The sequence below is a fragment of the Acanthochromis polyacanthus genome, chromosome 17 (genome assembly GCF_021347895.1).
Source record: "Acanthochromis polyacanthus isolate Apoly-LR-REF ecotype Palm Island chromosome 17, KAUST_Apoly_ChrSc, whole genome shotgun sequence".
Classification (NCBI taxonomy): Eukaryota; Metazoa; Chordata; class Actinopteri; family Pomacentridae; genus Acanthochromis; species Acanthochromis polyacanthus.
This window is the reverse complement of record NC_067129.1, coordinates 32,291,250-32,317,043: the sequence shown is the minus strand read 5'-3', so window position 1 is coordinate 32,317,043 and position 25,794 is coordinate 32,291,250. Positions and strand designations below refer to the sequence as shown.

At 39.6% G+C, this 25,794-nt stretch overlaps 2 protein-coding genes across 2 annotated transcripts in view; one reads left to right on the top strand and one right to left on the bottom strand.

The window, feature by feature from the left end:
* Nucleotides 1-6,055: 6,055 nt before the first annotated feature.
* Nucleotides 6,056-7,352, top strand: LOC127530595 (odorant receptor 131-2-like). The gene has a single exon (XM_051937739.1). It carries the CDS (start codon nucleotides 6,190-6,192, stop codon nucleotides 7,159-7,161), a length of 972 nt encoding a protein of 323 aa, XP_051793699.1. The 5' UTR covers nucleotides 6,056-6,189; the 3' UTR covers nucleotides 7,162-7,352.
* A 4,959-nt stretch (nucleotides 7,353-12,311) lies between these two features.
* The window catches only part of st6gal1 (ST6 beta-galactosamide alpha-2,6-sialyltranferase 1), a 36,677-nt gene continuing 23,194 nt past the window's right edge, over nucleotides 12,312-25,794 (bottom strand). Inside the window, exons 7-9 of the mRNA XM_022220905.2 lie at nucleotides 25,357-25,458; nucleotides 22,174-22,348; nucleotides 12,312-18,125 (exon numbers count right to left, since the gene is read on the bottom strand). Of these exons, the coding sequence (XP_022076597.1) occupies nucleotides 17,854-18,125; nucleotides 22,174-22,348; nucleotides 25,357-25,458 (549 nt within the window). The 3' untranslated portion in view covers nucleotides 12,312-17,853. The remainder of the gene's footprint in view (nucleotides 18,126-22,173; nucleotides 22,349-25,356; nucleotides 25,459-25,794) is intronic.

The following is a 25,794-nucleotide window of genomic DNA, read 5'->3' as shown; positions in this document are numbered from 1 at the left end:
ATGGGACACAATCGTGAAGTGGATCGAAATTTATTGGATATTTTAAACTTTTTTAACAAATAAAAACCTGAAAAGTGGGGCGTGCAATATTATTGGGCCCCCTTGCATTAATACTTTGTAGCGCCACCTTTTGCTGCAATTACAGCTGCAAGTCGCTTGGGGTATGTCTCTATCAGTTTTGCACATCCAGAGACTGAAATTCTTGCCCATTCTTCCTTGCAAAACAGCTCGAGCTCAGTGAGGTTGGATGGAGAGCGTTTGTGAACAGCAGTCTTCAGCTCTGCCCACAGATTCTCGATTGGATTCAGGTCTGGACTTTGAATTGGCCATTCTAACACCTGGATACGTTTATTTGTGAACCATTCCATTGTAGATTTGGCTTTATGTTTTGGATCATTGTCCTGTTGGAAGATAAATCTCCGTCCCAGTCTCAGGTCGTTTGCAGACTCCAACAGGTTTTCTTCCAGAATGCTCCTGTATTTGGCTCCATTCATCTTCCCATCAATTTTAACCATCTTCCCTGTCCCTGCCGAAGAAAAGCAGGCCCAAACCATGAGGCTGCCACCACCATGTTTGACAGTGGGGATGGTGTGTTCAGGGTGATGAGCTGTGTTGCTTTTACGCCAAACATATCGTTTTGCATTGTGGCCAAAAAGTTTGATTTTGGTTTCATCTGACCAGAGCACCTTCTTCCACATGTTTGGTGTGTCTCCCAGGTGGCTTGTGGCAAACTTCAAACAAGACTTTTTATGGATATCTTTGAGAAATGGCTTTCTTCTTGCCACTCTTCCATAAAGGCCAGATTTGTGCAGTGTACGACTGATTGTTGTCCTATGGACAGACTCTCCCACCTCAGCTGTAGATCTCTGCAGTTCATCCAGAGTGATCATGGGCCTCTTGGCTGCATCTCTGATCAGTCTTCTCCTTGTTGGAGGTGAAAGTTTAGAGGGACGGCCGGGTCTTGGTAGATTTGCAGTGGTCTGATACTCCTTCCATTTCAATATGATTGCTTGCACAGTGCTCCTTGAGATGTTTAAAGCTTGGGAAATCTTTTTGTATCCAAATCCGGCTTTAAACTTCTCCACAACAGTATCTCGGACCTGGCTGGTGTGTTCCTTGGTCTTCATGATGCTCTCTGCACTTTAAACAGAACCCTGAGACTATCACAGAGCAGGTGCATTTATACAGAGACTTGATTACACACAGGTGGATTCTATTTATCATCATCAGTCATTTAGGACAACATTGGATCTTTCAGAGATCCTCACTGAACTTCTGGAGTGAGTTTGCTGCACTGAAAGTAAAGGGGCCGAATAATATTGCATACCCCACTTTTCAGTTTTTTATTTGTTAAAAAAGTTTAAAATATCCAATAAATTTCATTCCACTTCACGATTGTGTCCCAATTGTTGTTGATTCTTGACAAAAAATTAAAATTTTATATCTTTATGTTTGAAGTCTGAAATGTGGCGAAAGGTTGAAAAGTTCAAGGGGGCCGAATACTTTCACAAGGCACTGTATATATATATGCACCATCACATGAATTAATCATTACCCAACACCAGTGTATAGTTTACAGCTCATTTTATTAATAATTCATAAAGCTTTTGTACATATTTCACTTACACATGTTGTCTGTCAGAATGGGTAACACAGAAACTAACACATGCTTTGCAGGCCCTGCTGTAGAACTGTAGCTCCCAGTGGCTTCTTTACATATACGTGTCAAAGTAGTGTCTAGTTCACATGTGACTGAAGAAGGTGATAGAAGGTGCAGACACCAAATACAGGAGTGACGTTTACAAATGGTAAAACTGATACACAAACACCCATAATTTTACACAACCCACAAACCAGTGTAAAAGAAAATATATATAATGTCTCACATCAAAGCACTGCAGTGGGGGAATAATCTAAACTGCTGCTCTTCCTACACTTCTCCTACTCCTCCAGCTACTGCTATTGTATTTCACACCGAATAATACTAATAATACTTACTGAATAATACTAACTATAACTCGCTCTGACTACACCTCTCTACAAATCGCTTTCTCTCTACAACTTGCTCTGACTCTCCCTACAACTTGCTCGCACTCCTCTCTCCACAAACGCCAACAACACCCACAGTGTGGCTCGAGATTCGAAACGTTTTTATGGGACAGCGATACGTTGAACGAACCAATCACGTGATCTGCACAAACCGAGGCCTCGTTTGTCATCGGTCATGTGACTTTTTCGGAAGCGACCTGAGCCTCGAAGCAAAGCTTCATCTGACACGCCCACTTTTACTCGAGACACGCCTCAATGCCTCGGTTCATTTGTCCCATCACTACCTCAACCCTCTCTGTCTCCCCGCCTTGGCTCCCTCCTGCATCATGTCCCTCTCTGGTTCCCCGCCTTGGCTCCCTCCTGTTCGTGCCCCCATCTGGCTCTCCGCCTTGGCTCCCTCCTGCATCATGTCCCTCTCTGGTTCCCCGCCTTGGCTCCCCTCCCGCCTTGGCTCCCCTCCTGCCTCGTGATCGCTGACCAGACCTCCGGATCTCCCTGACCAGACCTCTGGACCGGACCTCCGGACCTCCCTGACTGGCCCTCCCTGGCCGGACCTCCCTGACCGGACCTCTGGACCGCCCTGACTGGACCTCCGGATCTCCCTTGCCAGACCTCCCTGACCGGACCTCCGGACCTCCCTGACTGGCCCTCCCTGGCCGGACCTCCCTGACCGGACCTCTGGACCGCCCTGGCCGGACCTCCGGATCTTCCTGACTGGAACCCCCGGACCTCCCTGACCAGACCTCCGGACCTCCCTGACCGGACCTCCTTGACCGGCCCTCCCTGGCTGGACCTCCCTGAGAGGACCTCCAGACCTCCCTGACTGGACTTCCGGATCTCCCTGGCCGGACCTCCCTGACCGGACCTCCGGACCTGCCTGACCGGCCCTCCCTGGCCGGACCTCCCTGACCGGACCTCTGGACCGCCCTGGCCGGACCTCCGGATCTCCCTGACCGGAACCCCGGACCTCCCTGACCAGACCTCCGGACCTCCCTGATCGGACCTCCTTGACCGGCCCCTTCCTAGCCGGACCTCCGGACCTCCCTGGCTGGACCTCCCTGGCTGGACCTCTGGACCTCCCTCACTCATCTTTTTGGTGCAACTCTCTAGACAAGCCATAGGTGTCTTTCTTGGTGGCTTCCCTTATAAGTGTCTTTCTTGTAACTCTTTCTCCAGAATCATGTGTCTTGGTGAACTTCCTTAGTAATTTTCTGTAACTTCTTCAGACTACTCATAGGTGTCTTGGTGACCTCCCTCACTTGCCTCTGTCTTGTAATTCCTTTAAGGAGTCATAGGAGTTTTGATGGCCTCCATCACTAGTCTCTTTCTTGTAACTCCTTCAGACTACTTATAGCTGTCTTGGTGGCCTCCATCACTAGTGTCATTCTTGTACCTCCTTCAGACAAATCATAGGTGTCTTTCTTGGTGGTCTCCCTGACGAGTGTCTTTCTTGAAACTCTTTCAACACAGTCATAGGTGTGTTGATGACATCCCTTAGTAATTTTTTGTAACTCCTTTAGACTACTCATAAATGTCTTGGTGGCCTCATTCACTAGTCTCTTTCTCACATCTCCTTTAGACAAGTCGTTGGTGTCCTGGCGGCACATACAAAAATCGTGAAAACATAGGAACTTCTCCACTATGTTCTCCAACATACAGTGGGTATGGAAAGTATTCAGACCCCTTGAAATTTTTCACTCTCTGTGTCATTGCAGCCATTTGCCAAAATCAAAAAAGTTCATTTTATTTCTCATTAATGTACACTCAGCACCCCATCTTGACAGAAAAAAAACAGAAACATAGAAAGTTTTGCAAATGTATTTAAAAAGAAAAACTGAAATATCACATGGTCATAAGTATTCAGACCCTGTGCTCAGTATTGAGTAGAAGCACTCTTTTCAGCTAGTATAGCCATGAGTCTTCTTGGGAATGACGCAACAAGTTTTTCACACCTGGATTTGGGGATCCTCTGCCATTCTTCCTTGCAGATCCTCTCCAGTTCTGTCAGGTTGGATGGTGAACGTTGGTGGACAGACATTTTGAGGTCTCTCCAGAGATGCTCAATTGGGTTTAGGTCAGGGCTCTGGCTGGGCCAGTCAAGAACGGTCACAGAGTTGTTCTGAAGCCACTCCTTTGTTATTTTAGCTGTGTGCTTAGGGTCATTGTCCTGTTGAAAGGTGAACCTTCGGCCCAGTCTGAGGTCCTGAGCACTCTGGAAGAGGTTTTCCTCCAGGATATCTCTGTACTTGGCCGCATTCATCCTTCCTTCAATTGCAACCAGTCGTCCTGTCCCTGCAGCTGAAAAACACCCCCAAAACATGATGCTTGTCGTTTCTCTCTCTGATGTCCGTGATGTGCAGGTGAAGGGGAAATGTCCGTGACACTGACTTTCTTTAAAAGTATTTTATTAAAAGAAAGAGCAGCATCAGTACAAACAGAAGCTGCCTGGAAGGAGCCAGCCAATCGAATCCTTGCTGGACAATAGCCAGCAATCCCTTTTATAGGTTTTCAACATATAGGAGGGGTCATAACATATGGTTCTTTATTGCCTACCATATGGGAAAGCAGAGAGCATCCCCAAACAACTCCCCTTCTCTACAACAGCTGAAGAATCCCTAAATCAGTGTTTTGGACAGAAGAACCCTCATAAAAACACCTCCAACAGGGCTCTGTAAACAGGAGAACACATTCCAATGGCATGGATAGAATTAGTCACACATGTCATGCAGGTTCCATCTGTGGTCAGAGCTACCAGAGCAGACACTACATATAACAAGCAACTCATATCAGATACTAGAACAAACAAAACAGATTCCACTCTATTAACTTATTAAGTAATACATGTAACAGATCAGATACCACATACTCCCACCACCATGTTTCACTGTAGGGATTGTATTGATCAGGTGATGAGCAGTGCCTGCTTTTCTCCACACATACCGCTTAGAATTAACACCAAAAAGTTCAATCTTGGTCTCATCAGACCAGAGAATCTTATTTCTCATAGTCTGGGAGTCCTTCATGTGTTTTTTAAACTCTATGCGGGCTTTCATGTGTCTTGCACTGAGGAGAGGCTTCCGTCGGGCCACTCTGCCATAAAGCCCTGACTGGTGGAGGGCTGCAGTGATAGTTGATGTTGTGGAACTTTCTCCTATCTTCTGACTGCATCTCTGGAGCTCAGCCACAGTGATCTTTGGGTTCTTCTTTACCTCTCTCACCAAGGCTCTTCTCCCACCATTGCTCAGTTTTCCTGGACGGCCAGGTCTAGGAAGAGTTGTGGTCGTCCCAAACTTCTTCCATTTGAGGATTATGGAGACCACTGTGCTCTGAGGAACCTTGAGTGCTGCAGAAATTCTTTTGTAACCTTGTCCAGATCTGTGCCTTGCCACAATTCTGTCTCTGAGCTCCTTGGGCAGTTCCTTCCACCTCATGATTCTCATTTGCTCTGACATGCACTGTGAGCTGTAAGGTCTTATACAGACAGGTAAGTGCCTTTCCTAATCAAGTCCAATCAGTTTAATTAAACACAGCTGGACTCCAATAAAGAAGCAGAACCATCTCGAGGAGGATCAGAAGAAATGGACAGCATGTGAGTTAAATATGAATGTCGCTGCAAAGGATCTGAATACTTCTGACCATGTGATATTTAGGTTTTTATTTTTTAAGACATTTGCAAATTTTCTACATTTCTGTTTTTATCTGTCAAGATTGGGTGCTGAGTGTACATTAATGAGAAATAAAATGAAATTTTTGATTTTGGCAAATGGTTGCAATGACAGAGAGAGTGAAAAATTTCAAGGGGTCTGAATACTTTCCGTACCCACTGTATTTCCATATTTTGTTGGGTACTTGGTGTTTTCCAGCTGCACAGCTGCTGGCTGGTTTATGTCTTCCTCTGCTGATGCGTGGACATGTGATGGTGTGACGTGAAGCTGCTGTGAGGACAGAGTTCAAAAACAACAGCAGAGGTTTAGTCATCTCTGCAGATCAGCTCTGCCCACACTGTGACACAACAACCTGCTGCTACGCTAAGGTGTGTTTGGATGATACCGTGTTTGGCTCCAAAGAGCATCGTTCTAAGTTGTATTTTTAACACCTTCATTGTGTTTTTGTGCTTCACTTCCATCATGAATCTCTGAAATGTCATTCAGAAATCAGAATAACACCACAGCTGGGCTGCAGGATGACAGCCTGCTGGGGATTGTATTGTTCTCCATTGTGACCATGCTGCCATGCTGTGTGTTTCTCTACGTTAACGGGATCATGTTGTTCACTCTGAGGAGTAAAGCTGTGTTTTGTGAGACTGCTCGCTACATTCTGCTGTATAACCTGCTGTTTGCTGAAACTGTGCAGCTGATTCTGAGTCAGGTTCTGTTCCTGTTGGCTGCTGATAGAGTAATAATGACGTATCCTCTCTGTGGATTTCTCACTCAGCTCGCTAATTTCACCACTACGATCTCTCCCCTCACTCTGGTGGTGATGTCTGTGGAGAGATATGTTGCTGTGTGTTACCCACTGAGACATGCTGATATCGTCACTGTCAGAAACACAGATGTGGCAATCATTTTGATTTGGATGTTTTCTTTTCTGAATGTTCTCATTCAACTTCTTCTGCTTTTAGAGCTTCCTTTTGACAACCTGCTGAACGTACAGGTCAAAGGAATGTGTTCGAGCATGAGCATGTTTGCTGGACCAATATCTGAAGCTTATAACGGAGCATTCACATGTTTTGTGTTCACATCAGCCGGTGTGACAGTCATTTCCTCCTATGTTGGTGTTGCAGCAGCAGCCAGGTCGGCCTGTGCAGACAAAGCTTCAGCCCATAAGGCTCGAAACACTCTGCTGCTGCATCTGGTGCAGTTGGGCCTCAGTCTCTCCTCCACCATTTACGTTCCACTGCTCATGACTCTGTCAACAATAGTAACCAGGGTCATGTTTGCCCGCATCCACAATGTTGTTTATTTGCTTATTTTCATTGTGCCCAGATGTCTGAGTCCACTCATCTACGGCCTCAGAGATCAGAGCATCAGGCCTGTCCTCATGTTCAACCTCTGCTGCCGACTGAGACTCTCATTCGTCATAGTGAAGTCTGAGGTCTCATCCTCGGCTTAAATGTAAATGAACAAAGCTCCATATGTGCCTATAAATGTGGTATTAATTGTAAATCACACCCTAAAGCTTCCAAATTCTTGATTTAGCTTGAAAGCTTCTGATTGAGCTTCCACTACGTTGTTTTTAGAATGTCGTCGTGTACTTTTGTCAGTCTGTCTTAAACCCTCTGCAACAGTAGGATCCTGTCACAACAAAGTATTATTGTTCTTGCTGAGATTATATTATTAGTGATAGTTACGTCCAGTAGTACATGTCGTGACTCTTTCTGTTCTCTCCAGGACGGATGTGATGTTTGAGATTTTCCTGTCAGCACTTTCAGTGGTCGTGTTGAGTTGTTGTTGTTATCAGCTGCTCTCTGACAGAAACAATCTCTTTCTGGTTCTTTGTCCTATGTAGCGTCACCCACCTCATCTGAAAGACACCTTTCACCTCTGTCTCATCTTTCACTGGATTTTTTTTTTCCAAGGGTGAACAACAATGTGAACTGTATTTTCTGTATTTATTTTTTTATTAAACTGGAATGTTGCAGTGAAAAATTGGTGAAAAATTGTGATTACTAAAGTGATTGATAATGACTCTTTCTTGTTATTTTACTCATATTCTACTTGATGAAACTACAGTGTGACAGAATTTTACAAGAAGGGACGATTGAAAAAAAAATGAAAACAGAACAAATTGAATGTGTTTGCAGAAAATCTGGGACTACCTAAGAGGTAGAAAAATAATGAATACAGGACTAATCTGCAGATTTATTAAATAAAAGCATTTAGAAAACCACATCCAAATGTGTGAAAGCAAGGTTGAGTTTTCAGTCTGGACTTTGAAGGATTTCTAAAAGACAAATGTTGAAAATAAGGATTTCTTGTGTTCTTTGGCAGACTAGAACAAAGAGCATCACTGTAGTGTAGTATCCTGGTTATGATGAGCATTCATGTGTCTGTTTGTTAAAGAGAGAAACTACAGCATTCAAGTAGTATTTTACTGCCCTGGTCCTCTGACACTTGACAAGTAGTCCTGACAGCTCTCTGGTCTACAAGTCAAAGTTATTGTTTTTCCAGCCACATACAATCATACAGTAAGAAATGAAATGTTGATTGACCTGGTCTGCAGTGCAGCTTCAGAAAAATGACAACAGAAATCATAGTGACAACTGTAAGAAGTCCAGATACTTGGTGAATCATATACTTAGAGAAAAGAGAGATGCACCAGAAGACAGACTATAAACATACAGTGTGGACATGGTGTACGATGCAGGAAATAGTGTATTATAGAAATGGTAATGGACAAGTCAGAAGAGGCAGGTGGTTTATGTAGAGCAGTGCAGTAAGAACACAATTTAGTGATTTAGTAATGCTCTATAAACATGGTAGTGGGTTCAATCAACCTAAATATCACAGCAGCACATAAACCAATGAAATGACAAGTTGTGGTTGAATGTCAGCTGGCAGCTTGTTCTCATTTCATACTTCCACAGAGTAAGTTTAAAAGTTATGAAAAGAAACGCTTTATTTACCACTGTAAAGTACAATAGAGTGTATATTTTTCTGATGTGAGACATGAAGCATCATGATGTGAATCCTGTGTGATGATGTGACCTCACCTGTAACAAGCTGGTGGCCCATTGTGAAGAGTGTGACGCCCTCTAGTGGCTGAATTACGGCAATGCAGAAGCTGAATTGAATTTTATTTCAACTTAATTGGAAGTGACTGTGTGAGCTTGATGTGCTGTGTGCTCTTTGTCGGTTTTACAGTCATGACTTCATTGTATATTTACCAGTATATTTACCTTCTTTTGGCTGAGAGGTGAATGAATCTGTAAAGAAATAACACCGGCCCATCCGCATTTTTGTCCTTTTTATTGAGAATAAATCTGTACTTGATGAAAGTGAGCTTGTTCAATATATTTGAAGACATAAACTAATAACGGATACATTTTAAAGAGTAGACTGACTCTGAACTATATTTTTATTTAAAAAAAAACCCAACTAGTTAAGTTCTACATTCTCTTTTTCTTTCTGGAGGACAATATGTTTCTGCATCAATGCCAGATATTTGAAAAGATATAAAATAAAATAGCAGCTTGCAGATATCAACATGTTCAATAATAAACACATTTTCATTTTCAAAGTTTTTCAACCTTTTTTGTCCATTTTCAAATATTTATCCAGACTTTTTAAAATCCATTGCAGTTTATAAATATATTTGTGTTATTGTCTCAGAGGGGAAAATAAAAATGGACGACGGCTATAATACATTGAAAACAAATAATAAAAAGAAAAAAAAACACATTTTCAGTCACTTCTTACTGTAAAAAACCTCTCAGTTTCTGGATTGTTTTTCTGTGGGACAAATTATGGTAAATTATTTGCAAATAGCCACAAATTATTATTCCATTTCCAGACTTTAAAAGACAGAATCTCAGACTATAATAATAATAATAATAATAATAATAATAATAATATGTAATAATAATTTACTGGTGACAGATATTCACTTAAAAAAATTCTACAAACAGCATTATTGTTGTTTTTTGTCTCAGAGGGAAAAACAATAGACTCATTAAAAGAAAACCTGTTTTCAACCAATTCCAGCACTGAGAGCTTTAGTGATGCTGGATTCAGTGGGTTAGCAACCCAGCTAACTCTAATAAAGCAACATTACAGCATCATACGACAGTTATTCAGTCAATGATGCTCTATTAACCATTTCATCTCCACTCTGTCTCAACGGACTGCAGTAAAACAAGATTAATATGCAGACTTTGGTTTATTGGCCCATGTGGCAGCCCTGCTGGTGAAGACGACTGACGATAGAGGTCATGTGTTTTTGGCGCTGACCACAACCATTGGATGTTTCTTGTCTTCATTTCTCTGGACATCTGACAGTTGCTGCAGACCGTGCAGAAGGCTGCGTAGACACAGTTCCGACACATGGTGTCCTGCAGAGGAAACGTCAGATTTTTACATTTAAGTTACAGGTAAAAGGCCTCAAACAAGCAACATCTGAAAGTATTTTCCCCTGTCTCCATTTCAGAACACTTAATTGATCAAATATAGTGACCGAAAAACCTGATGATCCACAAAAATAGTAGACATAAAGATTCATAATTTTTTTTAAAAACTAATGAAATCTCTTCTTCCTCTGCTTTTACATACAATACAATATTATACTGTACTGTAGTACTCTATAATACTAAAGTATATTATACTGTACTGCAGTGCTATTCTATTCTATAATGTCCTGTACTATGCTATGCTATACTATACTATGCTATTATATACTATGCTATGCTATTATATACTATGCTATGCTATGCTATTATATACTATGCTATGCTATTATATACTATGCTATGCTATACTATACTATGCTATTATATGCTATGCTATGCTATGCTATACTAAACTATGCTATACTATGCTATGCTATACTATGCTATTATATACTATGCTATGCTATACTATGCTATTATATACTATGCTATGCTATACTATACTATGCTATTATATACTATGCTATACTATGCTATTATATACTATGCTATACTATACTATGCTATTATATACTATGCTATGCTATACTATACTATGCTATTATATACTATGCTATGCTATACTATGCTATTATATACTATGCTATGCTATGCTATACTATACTATGCTATTATATACTATGCTATGCTATACTATGCTATTATATACTATGCTATACTATACTATGCTATTATATACTATGCTATGCTATACTATACTATGCTATTATATACTATACTATGCTATCATGCTATTATATACTATACTATGCTATGCTATACTATGCTATTATATACTATGCCAATGGTTCTCAACCCTGTTCCTCAAGACCCACTGTCCTGCATGTTTTAGATGCTTCCCTGCTCCAACACACCTGATTCAAATGATCAGCTCATCATCAGGCTTCTGCAGAAGCTGGAAGCTGCCCTGTGACCAGACTCAGCCAATCAGAAATTAAGTGTTTCCCGTCATTTTATGTGTGTAATATATTTTTGGCCACTAACGGGATTTTGGGGGCGCTGTTTGACCACTTTGGATGAGAACACAGCAGTTTGAGGAAGTTATTTCTGAGCTGTTCTTTTTTTTTTTAAAATAACTTACTCTCTGTAATAATGCACTGCCTGACGGGATAATTCAGTATTTATTTAAGTATGATTCCTTTTTTTTAAATTTGAGGTTAACAGAGTTTGTTATGATTCATTATTTTCCATTCATAATCACCTCACTTATTCATCTGTTCTGATATCTATCTGTTTACATTAATATATGTGTTAAAACTGTGAAACTATCTATTAATCCTGAATAGGATTATTATCAACATTATAATTGACCATGTTGTTTTTTGTAATTATTGCTCCATAATGTGCACTCTGGATTTCTCACTGGGTCTCTGATCACTGTTCATACTATATATACTGTATATGTACTGCATATATCTCATATTGTTTGTACTGCTCGTACCATCATTAGTACCTTTATATGTACATTTATCTATTTTTATATCAATTTCATCAATTAAGTGTCAACATATTTCCGTAGAAACTGTCATCTGGTTCATCCTCTGGAAAGCATCACAAAAAATTAAACAATTTTTAAGCTTCAGTGTACCGCCGGCGGTACACCAACTAATTTGCATAGGAATTTCAAGAATGTCCGACGGGTGCAAACGCGATTATACAAACACTATACACCGATGGAAAGCTTAGATTCTCATGAATCCGCCAGTATAAACCACTTTCAGATGCGATTACCACAGCGGGTGAGAAAAACACATTTGTCCGACAAAAACAAATATTCATCCATCCGTTCTCTATACACGGCTTCAAAGCACACAGCGCAACTCACATTTCCGGGTTTATTATTACACACAAAAAAAAGATTCCACAAAAACGGCCATAATCCAACCTTTTACATCAGATGACACAAGCCAGTAAACTATTTTGTCCAAAACATGTCCTGAAGTCGGTATAAAATCCCCGAATCGGTCGTTTTCAAGGAAATGCACCTCCCGATGCGCGTCCAATATTCCCCGTATTTTTCGTAATTTTTTTTATTTAAAAATAGAATATTAGCGATTTTTTGTACTGAAAACAGCTGGAATTGACTGAAGCTTAAAGGGTTAACAAGGTTGTGTTTCTTTTTGATTCCTTTAATCAGTGTGGGAACCTTCAAACCTAATCCAGGACCGCAGTGAGAAGGCCAAACATCATGATTTTACAAGATTTCAGCAACATTTTTAAAAAGAACACATTATTTTATTTGCAACCATCCTTCACTTAAGTACAAGCAATTAATATTTTTGGTATTTACATTTCAGTTTTTTTTTTAATATTTCACAATTAATTAAAGGAAAGCTGAACTAAAACAGGAACAGATGGTGGAAAAAAATCAACGTCGCCAGTGTGAAATGCTCACAAAAGTCATTGTATGCTTCTATGCCGGCTGGTTTTCTTTGCAATTTTGTTCTCGTATCAAGAGTCCATTAGAACAGAAGAAAGAAAATCTAATGAAGAAAGACATGGAAAATACATTAACCACACAAAATCACATTTAACAGCTCAACAGCAACCAGCCCTCTTAGAAACCAAGAGGATGAAGGCAAAGCAGAGGAAAAAGTGCATCTGTAAGCTAAAATAATAAAACGTCAGAAGGCTTTAAAACGTATGCTGATTTGGGACAAGAGTGCATAGGGAGAAAATTTTCTCCTAGTTTTCCTCAGAACTGCAATGACATCAATTATTCAAGTGTTTGCCTCCTCAATAAATTATAAAGTTCCGGTAAAAACTAGAAGCAATTAGAAAAACAATAACATCGCCATTTTGTTTCTCAGATTTATGTGAAACTTAGTGTGATAGCATTGTGTATATTCAAAAAGCAGCTACTATATATTACTATATATTTACCTTACTGTAGAAAATTTTTATCCCATAGAAATGCATAATTGACGTGAACAAAAAAAAAGTAACAGCATGTAAAAACCAACTGCAGTGGCTGCAATGTGGCTAATAACAGCTAGCTGGTGAGATAGCCTTTGCTACAGCTAATTTACACACTTTCCTGTGTTTGAAAAAATAATTTCATGCTCCAACAGTTTGGAAATTTATATACCACATAAAGAAGGAAGCTACATCTGATTACAGTGAGAGAGAAACGCCAGATAATCTGGTCTTGCTAATTGCTAACTAGCCTAGCAAGAGTAGCTGTTTGCATTTAGCGCTAGTGAAACTGTCTCAGTTTGAGGTGGTTTAAATCATATATTTAAAGTAAAATAAAACTGACTCTCAACATTTCCCTGTGTTTACATTCAGTGTGAGCTCCTGTGTTGCTTTTTGCAGTTTGTCCTGATAGAAAGCGTGAAAAATCAAGTATTTGAGACACATCAAAACCACCGTCCAAGGAGCAGCACACACGAATACCAGGCTCTTTGTCCATTTGCATGCTACTAAAGACAGGCTTAACGTCAATTGTGGAGAAAAAACAATGAGCTGCATCAGTGCCATGCGATTACTTTCTCTGTTTATCAGAGATTAATTCTCCAGTCGCTACACTACTCAGGAGAAAATTTTTACAGATGGTTCACATGCATCGGTATAAATAGCATAAAAGTGCTCTAGAGGTGCGTCTTTACTGTGTGCTGTGAAAATACAGAAACCATCAAGATTTTAGCAAAACAGAGTTTTAATTCCTGAAACATTTGAGTCAAGGAGAAATTATCAGTTAGCTAACTAGTGAAAGAGTCAGCTAGGCTAATGCTACGCAGCTCAATTTTAGGTTTATGATACTAGCTTCACCAGCATACTATTAGAAAGAATACTTTTGCATTTAGATAGAGAGAACACGTTACACGGTAATAAAGGTTTAATAATTTAGCTAAATTATGTGTGTCTCAGCAAAGTGGAAACCGATGAAAGCGCGATTAGCATCAACATTGTGCTAAAATAAATGGCACTAAGTGATGGTATTTAGCACGCCAAGCTAGCAGCTGGTTGAGAAAAACAATTTGCAGGTTTTTAAAATGTAATATGAGAATTTTCTTAATTGTGAAAACATTGTGACCCTGTATGTTTTCTAATAACACAAGACTTCTGCTAGCATACGCTTAGCATCAGTTAGCATTTATGGTGAAGCTTCTGTAGAAAGATAGTTATTATTGTGTTAGTCAACCACAAGATTGGACATTAGTACACACATTGGTTATTTGTCACCACCAGCAAAAGCTAACTTTGCTTGGTTTTGGTTAGCATTAATATTTCAATGAAAGTACATCTGCAACGTCAGCTAGCTAAAGATAAATATGAGGAGATAAGACTTCATTTCCATTTGTTTCTATGTTGCTTTACGTCTAAATATTAAAACTGTTCATATATGAGCTAGTGAATGTGTAACCTGTCAATAGTATGATACTAGCTAACTCAAGACTGGCTTAACAAACATACAACACTTTTTTTGTGGTAGTAGCAGTACTATAAATGCTTGTTGTTTCTTAATTTGCTTAAATGTTAATTTTTAAACTGATTGAAACCTTGTATTTGTTCATTATATAAACCAGAAGCAGTAACTGAATTAGCTTAGCTTAGCATTAAGGCTGGAAGAAGCTAATGCAGTAAAAACTTCCCCATTAGCCACTATTCGTCATGAATTAAACAAAACATGTAGTGTAATGAAAAACTTATTTCGATAAAACACGTTTCACTGAACCACAGTTTTTGTTCTTCTAACTGAACAAATGAATATTTTTGGAAGTAAAACTCTGTTATGTTTTGCATTACTGAGCCACAGAAGCACAGTAAAGACCGTCCTACCGGGTCAACAATATATACACTACGTGAGAATTACAAAAAAGATTACTGAGAGTAGGCTGTTACAGGGTAGACAATACTGGTACAAAATCAATTTACTTGAGTGACATATTGTTGGGTTAGAAGTCAGCTCATCCACAGGCAGTATTTTCTTTGATAAATAGGTTCAATACGGTGTTTATACAGGTGTGGAGATGCGTGTGCCACATGGAGACATTCATTCATTCATTGTCTTCTGCCGTCTGACCATGAGATGGATTGAAACAGTCAGGACAAGGACGCATTTAGCCTAGCTTAGCACAAACAGTGGAAGTGAAGGGAATCTGCTAGCTGACTGCTGGTATGTATCTGTAATATTTTATGATTTGACTTTAATTCTGAGGATGTTTACGTCCTATTTTGGCAAATTTCCATTTCAAAGTGACCAAAAAGCCAAATATAGTTTCCTCTGACTATGCCTCGACATCCAGCTAACTAAACAAAGAGCCCTGAAAATAGGGCCGTAAAATTCATGCTGTAAAATTATGTCCGGGAAGCTGTGTTGGCAGTGAAGAATTGATCGATCCACTGATCTGGAAATTCTAGAAATCTGTACCTGCAGTGACTCTACCAGTAAAACCCTCTGGAACCGCCAAGCATCTCAAAGAAGAACTCAGAGGGAAATTATACAACCGACAGCTTTGCAAAGTAAAAATCTAAATCGAAGTGACAGAATGACTAATAAATTATGCACATTTCAAAGGTAAAAGCCCTCTCTGTGCAGGTCTGCATGGTCGGAGGTGCATTTAGACCTGTGTAAGGACATTTTTGATTAACTTAAGGACCATACCACTGATTTAGCACATTACAGTCTATATACTTAGCATTACTGATGTATATTTAGAAAAGTATCCCATCAGGTTTTAGATTAGAGACAACCAAAGCATCACAGTTAGTGTTTAGGGATTTTTTGGTTCAAAAAAGTGGATTAATCTGACATTTGAAATATTCCCCAATAAATGCACAACGAAGGAAATCAGGGAACAGCTTTTAAAAAGAGAAACTAGATATTTTTGAAGTGGCTTTAAAAATTTATGTCTTCAGTGGGAACCAACAGGCTTTGAGCTTGTAGCCACAGACAGGACAGGGAAGTCTTAAAGAGCCCATCGTCTGCTGTTTGAATGTTACTGTTATTTTTTTTGCAAGCAAACTTACAAAACCCAAAGTTACAAAGCTTGTTCATGACCTTAAATGCCCCATTTAACGTAAATGTTTTGCTTGCTCTCTTAATTTTGTCATCATATTTGCGTAACACCTGCCTGACAGCTAGCTAAACTAAGGATGAGTATCTGCCTCATAGTCCCACATTTTTTCTTCGCTGCTTCTTTATTTCAAAAATGTTTCAGCGACAAGCAAAGAAAACGCGCTGCAGTTGGCTGCAGGAGTGAACACAAGAGTTACTATGTACTGCCAGAAACTGAGGAACTAAAGATAAAGAGGATTACTTCTATTTTTGATGATTTGCTGCACAGCAATTGGAAAATCCTTGGTGTTAGCACATTAGCTATAGTGGCTAATGGTACCATTAGCATTGATGGAACTGAGATGCTGAGGGACATTCAGATGTTGTGGAGACTTGAAGACTGAATGCCATGAACGCCAACCTCAATACTTTGCCACATTGGTGCAGACGTTCTTGTATTCAGTGGCTCTTTAGTGTTAGCATTTGCTAAACCTTTAATTGGCTTTCCCTGACTGACTGGGGCCACCTTCTCCCTCCTGAATCCTTTCCTGGATCGACTTGACTGACCATTCTTCCCTTTCGGTTGTTCAGCTTTGTCCCGTAACAGACGATCATCATGTCACCTTTAGTGCTTCGGTGCAACTTGAACTCAGTCCTTGACGGTACAAGCAAGCAACTAACGCCACTGGGTGAAACCTTTGCATGTTGATTTCTGCATGTCTCTTCTGGCTGAACTTTGGGGTTTAAGCAGCAATTTAGAGGCCTATAGTCAGAGTTCACGGTGCCAGCTGACTAATCAGAACATTTCAATACAGTATGAGATCAGTACCACACGTTTTTGAACATTATAAACCTGTAAATATGCAGAATACGGACTCTTTAAGAGACAGACTGTTGAAATGTAAAGACCTGACTCGTTCACTGTGACGGAAAATGTTTCTTAGTTAAGTCTCGAGTATTAAAATAAAGTTAAACTGTTTACTATGACAGATAATTTAGGTTTTATTTGGTTAATGTGCAATGAATCATTATATACTGATATCAGACCTTATATTGTTTGCTATGGATCGATAATTGTTAAACTCTAAGATAACTTGATTGGAAGCACGTATTTATAAACTGTAAAGAGTCACTTGATTTAAAATAGCAATATTCTAATAATTTTACTATATAAGTGGTGAGCAGATTTTTGTCCTGAATAGCGACATCAATCAAAAACATGATCAGAAAAAAACATATTTCTGTTAATTTTGCACCACATCATGTTTTGGGTTTTTTTTAATGTTGGATTGTTAATGCTCTGAAATTTACTCCTAAGAATTCAGGACTGCAGCTAATGTTTAGCAGTACTAATAAGTAAACACGACTTTTGGTTGCTTTCCAAAACAGTGGTGGTCCTTTAACGTGTAATAATTCTAAGTGGAATGTCCTCATAAGGATATGTGGCTGGCCCATCGATCAGCTGATTGGACTCGAGCGTGTTTGTGTTTGTGTGTGATGGTAAACTGATGTGTTTACAGCCTGTATGATCAACATGTAATATTCATAGACAGCGTTTGTTTTGGTTCGGCAGTGGTTATGAAGTTTTCATGCGTCTGTCCTCGTTCTTCATGCAGGGTTCTGCTTTCTGTTCTTCCAGTCAGTGGTCGGGTTCTCCTCCGGCCGTCTGGGTGCAGTTCAGGCTGCTGAACCCGGGCAGCGTGACCCGTCCGTGAGTGTAGATGTCGCGGTTGGAGCCCTGGTTCATGCGCTTGACCAGGTTCTTCTCGTACAGCAGCGGGTGGTAGGCGCCCAGCGTGCAGGCGGCGTCGTAGAAACGCTGGTAGTAATGGCAGAGCTCCGTCTTCCTCCGCGACGGCAGGAACTCGTAGACGTGCACCACCTCACACAGCGACATCATCAGCACGGTGCCTGGCAGGAAACAGAGGAAATGATTAGTCACATAAGAAAGATGGTTTTCTCTAAACTAGTGGAAGCCTCGAGACTTTGGAGAAAACTTAAACTCAGCAGAAACAGAAAAAAAGTGCTTTAAGAGGCTTTTCTTCACTGTGTGCTCTGACGCAGGAGAAACTGTGCAGATGTTAGCAAAATTTGGTTTTAGTTTCTCAAAGTAAGAATGTTAAAAAACAAGTAAACAGTAAAAAAACATGAAAAACAAGGAGCCATTTTGTTTCTCAGATTCAGATAAAACTCATTTTGTTAGCTCTCTGTCTTTTCATATTACTATACTATGACATTTTATTTTAGTGTATTAACTTTTATATCACATAAAAATGTGTAATTTACTTAAAAAAAACAAAGTAGCACCATGTAAATACCAACTGCAGTGGTAGCAATGTGGCTATTAACAGCTAGGTGGTGAGATAGCCTTTGCTAAAGCTAATTTATGCATTTTTTTAACGTTTCCTGTATTAAAAAACTATTTAATTCTCCAAAAGTTTGGAAATGCATATACCAAATAAAGAATGACGCAACATCTGAATACAATGGAGAAGAAAATCTGTCCTGCTAATTGCTAACAGCTGTTAGCATGTAGCGCTAGTAAAACTCGCTCAAATTGAGGTGGTTTTAACCCTTTAAGGTTTGGTCAATTTCCGCCCGAAATTTCTACTGAGATTTACAGAAAGTAAATTGAATGCTGTTCTTGAACTGTTTGGAGTACATGCATGGTTGGGGTCTCATTTGAAAGCTGACAACCTGAATTTTCACCCAGTGCAGTCAGAATTACTCTAGGTGCTACTAGCACAGAGTATTTCATGTTGGCACACACTGAATTAGGATGAATTTTTTTCTCGCCTACATTTTTTCCCTAATAAAACACCTGAAAATCAGTGTGGCAGCACTGTAAGAGCTTGAAAACACAATATTGCAAAAGCCTGGGGTCTTACATAGTTCAGGTCAAAATTTCAGAGCAATACTACAAGAAATGAGTGTTTCACACATGTATTTGTACTGATATGCTCTGCCCCTGTCAATGTTGGATACAATCTTTATACACTGTGCACACTCTCTACAGAATGGTATAAATTCATTTTCACTTCATTTTCACTTCATTTTCATTCCAAAAACTCATAAAGAACTCCAAAAATCACTTCAGATAGGCTTCAGTGTCGATCACACACACAGATTGAGAGGAATACAGAGAAACAGCAGGTGGAGCCCGGAGCTCACGAATGAAATATCATATAAAGCCGCTGGCAGAGGCGGGATTTATATTCAAGCCATTCAGCAAGCTCATTGGCTACCAGGCCTGTCAATCTAACGTTTCCTCCGGCGTGATTTGCTGAGAAACAAGTCAATCAAGTGATGTAATCGATATCTGTCAGACTCGGCCATGGTTGGCTATATCGCCGAAGTAGGCGGAAACGAGTCACCTGATTGGTTGAAGTCCGGTTTGAAGCGGTCGAGAAGCCTCCAGTATCCATTTTGAATCGCGAACAAAGAAAATAGGACCGTGTATGATAAAGTTATAATAGAAAGATGCAGTGAATATGAAACACACAGCGCCACCACGCGCCGCGTGCACGCGCACGGAGCCGATCGTTTTCTGGATTTTTTACCTATTTCGAGACATGTTTTGGCCAAAGTATTATACTGGATTGTTTCCTCTGGATGGCTAAGCTTGGGTTCTGGCCGGTTTTTGTGGATTATCTTCTTTTATGACCAGAAACGAGCGTCCAAACTGCGTCGACAGGTGAGCTGTGCACGTTTACATGACTTGTTGTTTGTTGGATAAATGTGTTTATATTACCCGCTGTGGTAATCACATCTGAAAGTGGTTTATACCGGCGGATTCATGAGAATCTCAGCTTTCTATGTGTGTATAGTGTTTGTATAATCGTGTTTGCAGTGTCCTTCTATTTTAAAAAAAGCGTATACCGATAAAAAAACGGCCCGCCCGCGGGCCGGCGTACTTTATTAAATGATATATTTATTTTACTCATTTTCTCGATGCAAAGCTTGAAAATATGAGCAGCAAACAACAAAGTACCATTCAGTTAGCAAGTTGAGACTTTATCTAGGCTAACAGGCTACCCGGCTTCATGTTAGCTTCACCAGTTTACTACAAGTAAGAGCACTTACAGTCTTAGCTAGAGTAAAAAAAATGTGTTTTACTAAATAAAAATTAAACTATTTAACAAAAATAAGTTGTCTCCACATAATGGAAACCAGCAGAAGCATTATTAGCATCAATGCCATGCTAAATAATTTCACTTAGCCTAGAAAGCTAGCAGTTAACAGAAAAAAGCAACAATGTGCCATTTTAAAAACACAATTCTGAGACATTGTTCAATAAGGAAGCATTATGACCTTGTTTGTTTTCTAATAAAAAAAGATTTTTCATAATTTTTGATGGTAAACAGAAGAAATTTAATGTAGCTTAGCGTCAGTTAGCATTTATAGGGAAGCTTCAGTTGAAATATATTTATTACTGTTGATGTTTAAAAGTAATAAAATAAGAAAACCTCCAACCGGGGTGAATACGTCTTATTGACACTGTAAGGATAAAGGATTGTGAAGATCCCCAAAGCTGTGATGTGAGGATATATTAATAAAATTAAATGTGATTTCATTAGAGGATAGAGTGAGTGTCCACACCTCTTACTTCCTGGAAGAAACCCTGAAATGTGATTATGAGAAAGTGTTTCATTGTATTTCCTGTAACATTATCTCTCCCATTTTCTTCACCCTGACTGCAGCTTCAGATGGAAATGCAACAACTCTGCAGAAGGATTTAACTCGACCTTCAGACTGAACTCGTTCTGAACGGGAGCAGAAATCTGATTTTAGAGTGAATATAGACACCGTGGCACTTCTGTAATCTCTGCAAGCAACAGATCAGCAGCAAAACCATCAGATTGGATCAGGAGGTGCTAAACAACCTTCAGAAGAAACACTAAGGACCAAGGACACAGCATTTGTACACCTAAAAAATCATAAAAATGACCACAGAGACACTAAACAACCAGAAGGAGACACACAGAACCACTACAAAGAAACTGAAACTACCAAACAGATGCAGAAAACCACCAAATACATATAAAATGACCACAAAAACACACAAAACAACCACTGTGAGATTTAAAATGATCACAAATTGTTGTCACTACGTAGAACCATAAGTTGATTCCAACATTGGCAACACGCGTGGAAAATAGTTTTACACGTAGGTTCCAGGTTTGTGCTGTTAAACGAAGGTGCAGGACTTTATACTGTAGTAAAAAATGAGCTCACAGTGAGGAAAAAATGTAACAGGAGCAGAAAAAAACGCTCAGACACTGGTTCTAGTTCGGGATTAAACTGTGCATATTTGTGCTTTGGGTCAGAAATTAGCATCTTAAATCACCATGGAGAGACACAAAACCACGACAAAAAGACATAAAACCATCAGAAAGACACAAAACCACCACAAAAAGACACATAAAAGACACAAAACCACCAAAAAGAGGCTCAAAACCACCACAAAAAGACACAAAACCACTACAAAGATACACAAAAACCACTACAAAAAGGCACAAAACGACCAAAAAGAGACACAAAAAACCACATATAATCCATAATTAAAATGTATGTAAAAGACAAAAACATTCACCAATGAGGCTTATTGCCATTCCTGAGCAGACAACTGATTCAGTTTACTATCATCAATGATTATTAGATCATCTGTATGACGATAATTTAATAATGATTAACAGCAAAATGTTATGTTTGTGCTGCTTTTATCTGCTTCTTTTGGTTTTGTTCCTAACAGAAAAAAAACGAAATTAATTTAATTACAAAAGTACAACAGAATGAGGGGATTGTTTGGTTTTACATTGGAGGACTTTGAGTCAGAAATTAGCTGCTAAAACACCAAACATTCCCTAGTAGCTAACAGTGGGAATAAATAGAAGAGCAATGTGTGTTACGAGCACAGAATAGAGAGTAAACACAAAATGATGAGGGGGTTTTCACGGACCGAGCAGGCCGGAGGACGGCGGGTTCTTCTGGATGGGCTCAGCCATGTTGTCTTGAATCCGCTGCCAGACCTGCCACTCGAAGCGAGGATGCAGGATGTAGAAAGGCTGCAGAGGGTGAAGCCTCCGGTACCGCTGGTACTGGGTGAAGATGGGGTAATCTGTCCGGTTGTACCACTGCAGGAGGGAAACACACAGTCAAACGTGTTCGCATCCGGTGGGAACAAACTGCTGCAACTTTTAAACAACTTCCTGAACTGTAAGTCAGCTGTGCCAACAATCAATGAATCAAATGGACACTTCTCCTTACGTTGATAAAACTACTGAACTGATTACTAGTTAATAAAAATGTTTAAAATTTGCATTTCTACTCAGAAGATATAAAAAATATGACACAGCTTTGGAAATGATTAATGGACCACTTTCTCTGCAAAGACACAAAACAGTTAACATACATAAAAGTTATCACAGACATGCAAACTGACCAGAATGACCAAACACAGACAAAAACATCACTAACACACACAAAATATTTAAAAGAAAACACAAAACACCCACCGAAGAAAATCACCACAAATAAATACAAAATGACCACAAAATTACACAGACCACGAAAAAGTGACCAAAAATGACCACAAAGAGACCATTATTACATTTCAAATGACAACAAACACACAAAGCAAAAAACAGTCCCTCAAAAAACAGAGAAAACTACAAGTGGATAGAGAATAAAAACACTCCAAAAACACACAGAGACACAAAACACCCATGAACAGACATAAAACAACAACAAAGAGACATAAACGTATCACGAAGGCACACAAAACCACCAAAAAAGACACAAACACCACAAGAAAAGACACAAAACCACTGCAAAAAAACACAATACCACTGCAAATTGACACATTACCACAAACAGATACAAAAAAATAGTACAAAAAGACAAAAAAATCACAAAAAAGACACACAAAACCAACACAGACACAAAATTACCACACAGAAACACCTGAATTACACACAAAACCCCCACAAACAGACATAAAAACACAACAAAAGACACAAAGCCACCACGAAGACACACGAAACCACCAAAGAAGACAAAAAATCCACCACAAACAGACATAAAATCCCCACCAAGACGCAAAACAAGCATAAGACACAAAAGCACCTCAAAAAGACACAAATAGCCAAAAGAGACACAGATAGCCAAAAGAGACACAAAACAATACAAAACATATTGAAAAGACAAAAAAATTCATCAATGGGGGTCATTCTCATTCCTGAGTAGATATTTGATTCAGTTTACGGTCATCAATGATTATTAGACCGTCTGCCTGACAGTTATTCAACTACAGTGCCTTGTGAAAGTATTCGGCCCCCTTGAACTTTTCAACCTTTCGCCACATTTCAGGCTTCAAACATAAAGATATAAAGTTTTAATTTTTTGTCAAGAATCAACAACAATTGGGACACAATCGTGAAGTGGAATGAAATTTATTGGATATTTTATACTTTTTTAACAAATAAAAAACTGAAAAGTGGGGTGTGCAATATTATTCGGCCCCTTTACTTTCAGTGCAGCAAACTCACTCCAGAAGTTCAGTGAGGATCTCTGAATGATCCAATGTTGTCCTAAATGACTGATGATGATAAATAGAATCCACCTGTGTGTAATCAAGTCTCCGTATAAATGCACCTGCTCTGTGATAGTCTCAGGGTTCTGTTTAAAGTGCAGAGAGCATCATGAAGACCAAGGAACACACCAGCCAGGTCCGAGATACTGTTGTGGAGAAGTTTAAAGCCGGATTTGGATACAAAAAGATTTCCCAAGCTTTAAACATCTCAAGGAGCACTGTGCAAGCAATCATATTGAAATGGAAGGAGTATCAGACCACTGCAAATCTACCAAGACCCGGCCGTCCCTCTAAACTTTCACCTCCAACAAGGAGAAGACTGATCAGAGATGCAGCCAAGAGGTCCATGATCACTCTGGATGAACTGCAGAGATCTACAGCTGAGGTGGGAGAGTCTGTCCATAGGACAACAATCAGTCGTACACTGCACAAATCTGGCCTTTATGGAAGAGTGGCAAGAAGAAAGCCATTTCTCAAAGATATCCATAAAAAGTCTTGTTTGAAGTTTGCCACAAGCCACCTGGGAGACACACCAAACATGTGGAAGAAGGTGCTCTGGTCAGATGAAACCAAAATCCAACTTTTTGGCCACAATGCAAAACGATATGTTTGGCGTAAAAGCAACACAGCTCATCACCCTGAACACACCATCCCCACTGTCAAACATGGTGGTGGCAGCCTCATGGTTTGGGCCTGCTTTTCTTCAGCAGGGACAGGGAAGATGGTTAAAATTGATGGGAAGATGAATGGAACCAAATACAGGACCATTCTGGAAGAAAACCTGTTGGAGTCTGCAAAAGACCTGAGACTGGGACGGAGATTTATCTTCCAACAGGACAATGATCCAAAACATAAAGCCAAATCTACAATGGAATGGTTGACAAATAAACGTATCCAGGTGTTAGAATGGCCAAGTCAAAGTCCAGACCTGAATCCAATGGAGAATCTGTGGGCAGAGCTGAAGACTGCTGTTCACAAACGCTCTCCATCCAACCTCACTGAGCTCGAGCTGTTTTGCAAGGAAGAATGGGCAAGAATTTCAGTCTCTCCATGTGCAAAACTGATAGACATACCCCAAGCGACTTGCAGCTGTAATTGCAGCAAAAGGTGGCGCTACAAAGTATTAATGCAAGGGGGCCGAATAATATTGCACGCCCCACTTTTCAGGTTTTTATTTGTTAAAAAAAGTTTAAAATATCCAATAAATTTCATTCCACTTCACGATTGTGTCCCACTTGTTGTTGATTCTTGACAAAAAATTAAAATTTTATATCTTTATGTTTGAAGCCTGAAATGTGGCGAAAGGTTGAAAAGTTCAAGGGGGCTGAATACTTTCACAAGGCACTGTATGATTAAAAATACGATGTCTTCACACTGTATTTTGTAGGCAGGGTGTCTGTATGAGGTCCACAGGTAATCCAAACTACTAACGACTCAACAAAGGGTAAAACTTGTAAAACTCCATTCAAGAGCAAGTTAGAAAAAGAGGCATTTTAATTAACTGTGCATTACAGTAATCGTCTTTGTGTGTGAGCAGTGCGTAAACGTCACCTGTGTGAGGTCAGCAGAGAAGGGGGCGGGGTCCCAGGCCACCAGAACACCTGAGCTGTACAGAGAGCTGGACAAGAAGCGGTGGTCATCTGACGCCATCACCTGAAACACATTTGAAGGCATTTAAGTATATAATATTATACTATATTATATTATATTATATTATATTCCTGTAACATCATTAATGTTAAAATTAACACAAAGACACAGGGTGACCACAAACTGACTCAAAACCACCAAAAAGAAACACAAAACCAACATAAAAAGACAAAAATCACCACAAACAGACAAAAAAATACGTAAAAGAAACACAGAACCATGTCAAAAGTCACAAAACCACGATAAACAAACATAAAACCACCACAAAGAGTCTCAAAAACACAAAACCACTACGAAGAAACACAATAACCACAAAAAGACTCAAAGCCACCATAGAGG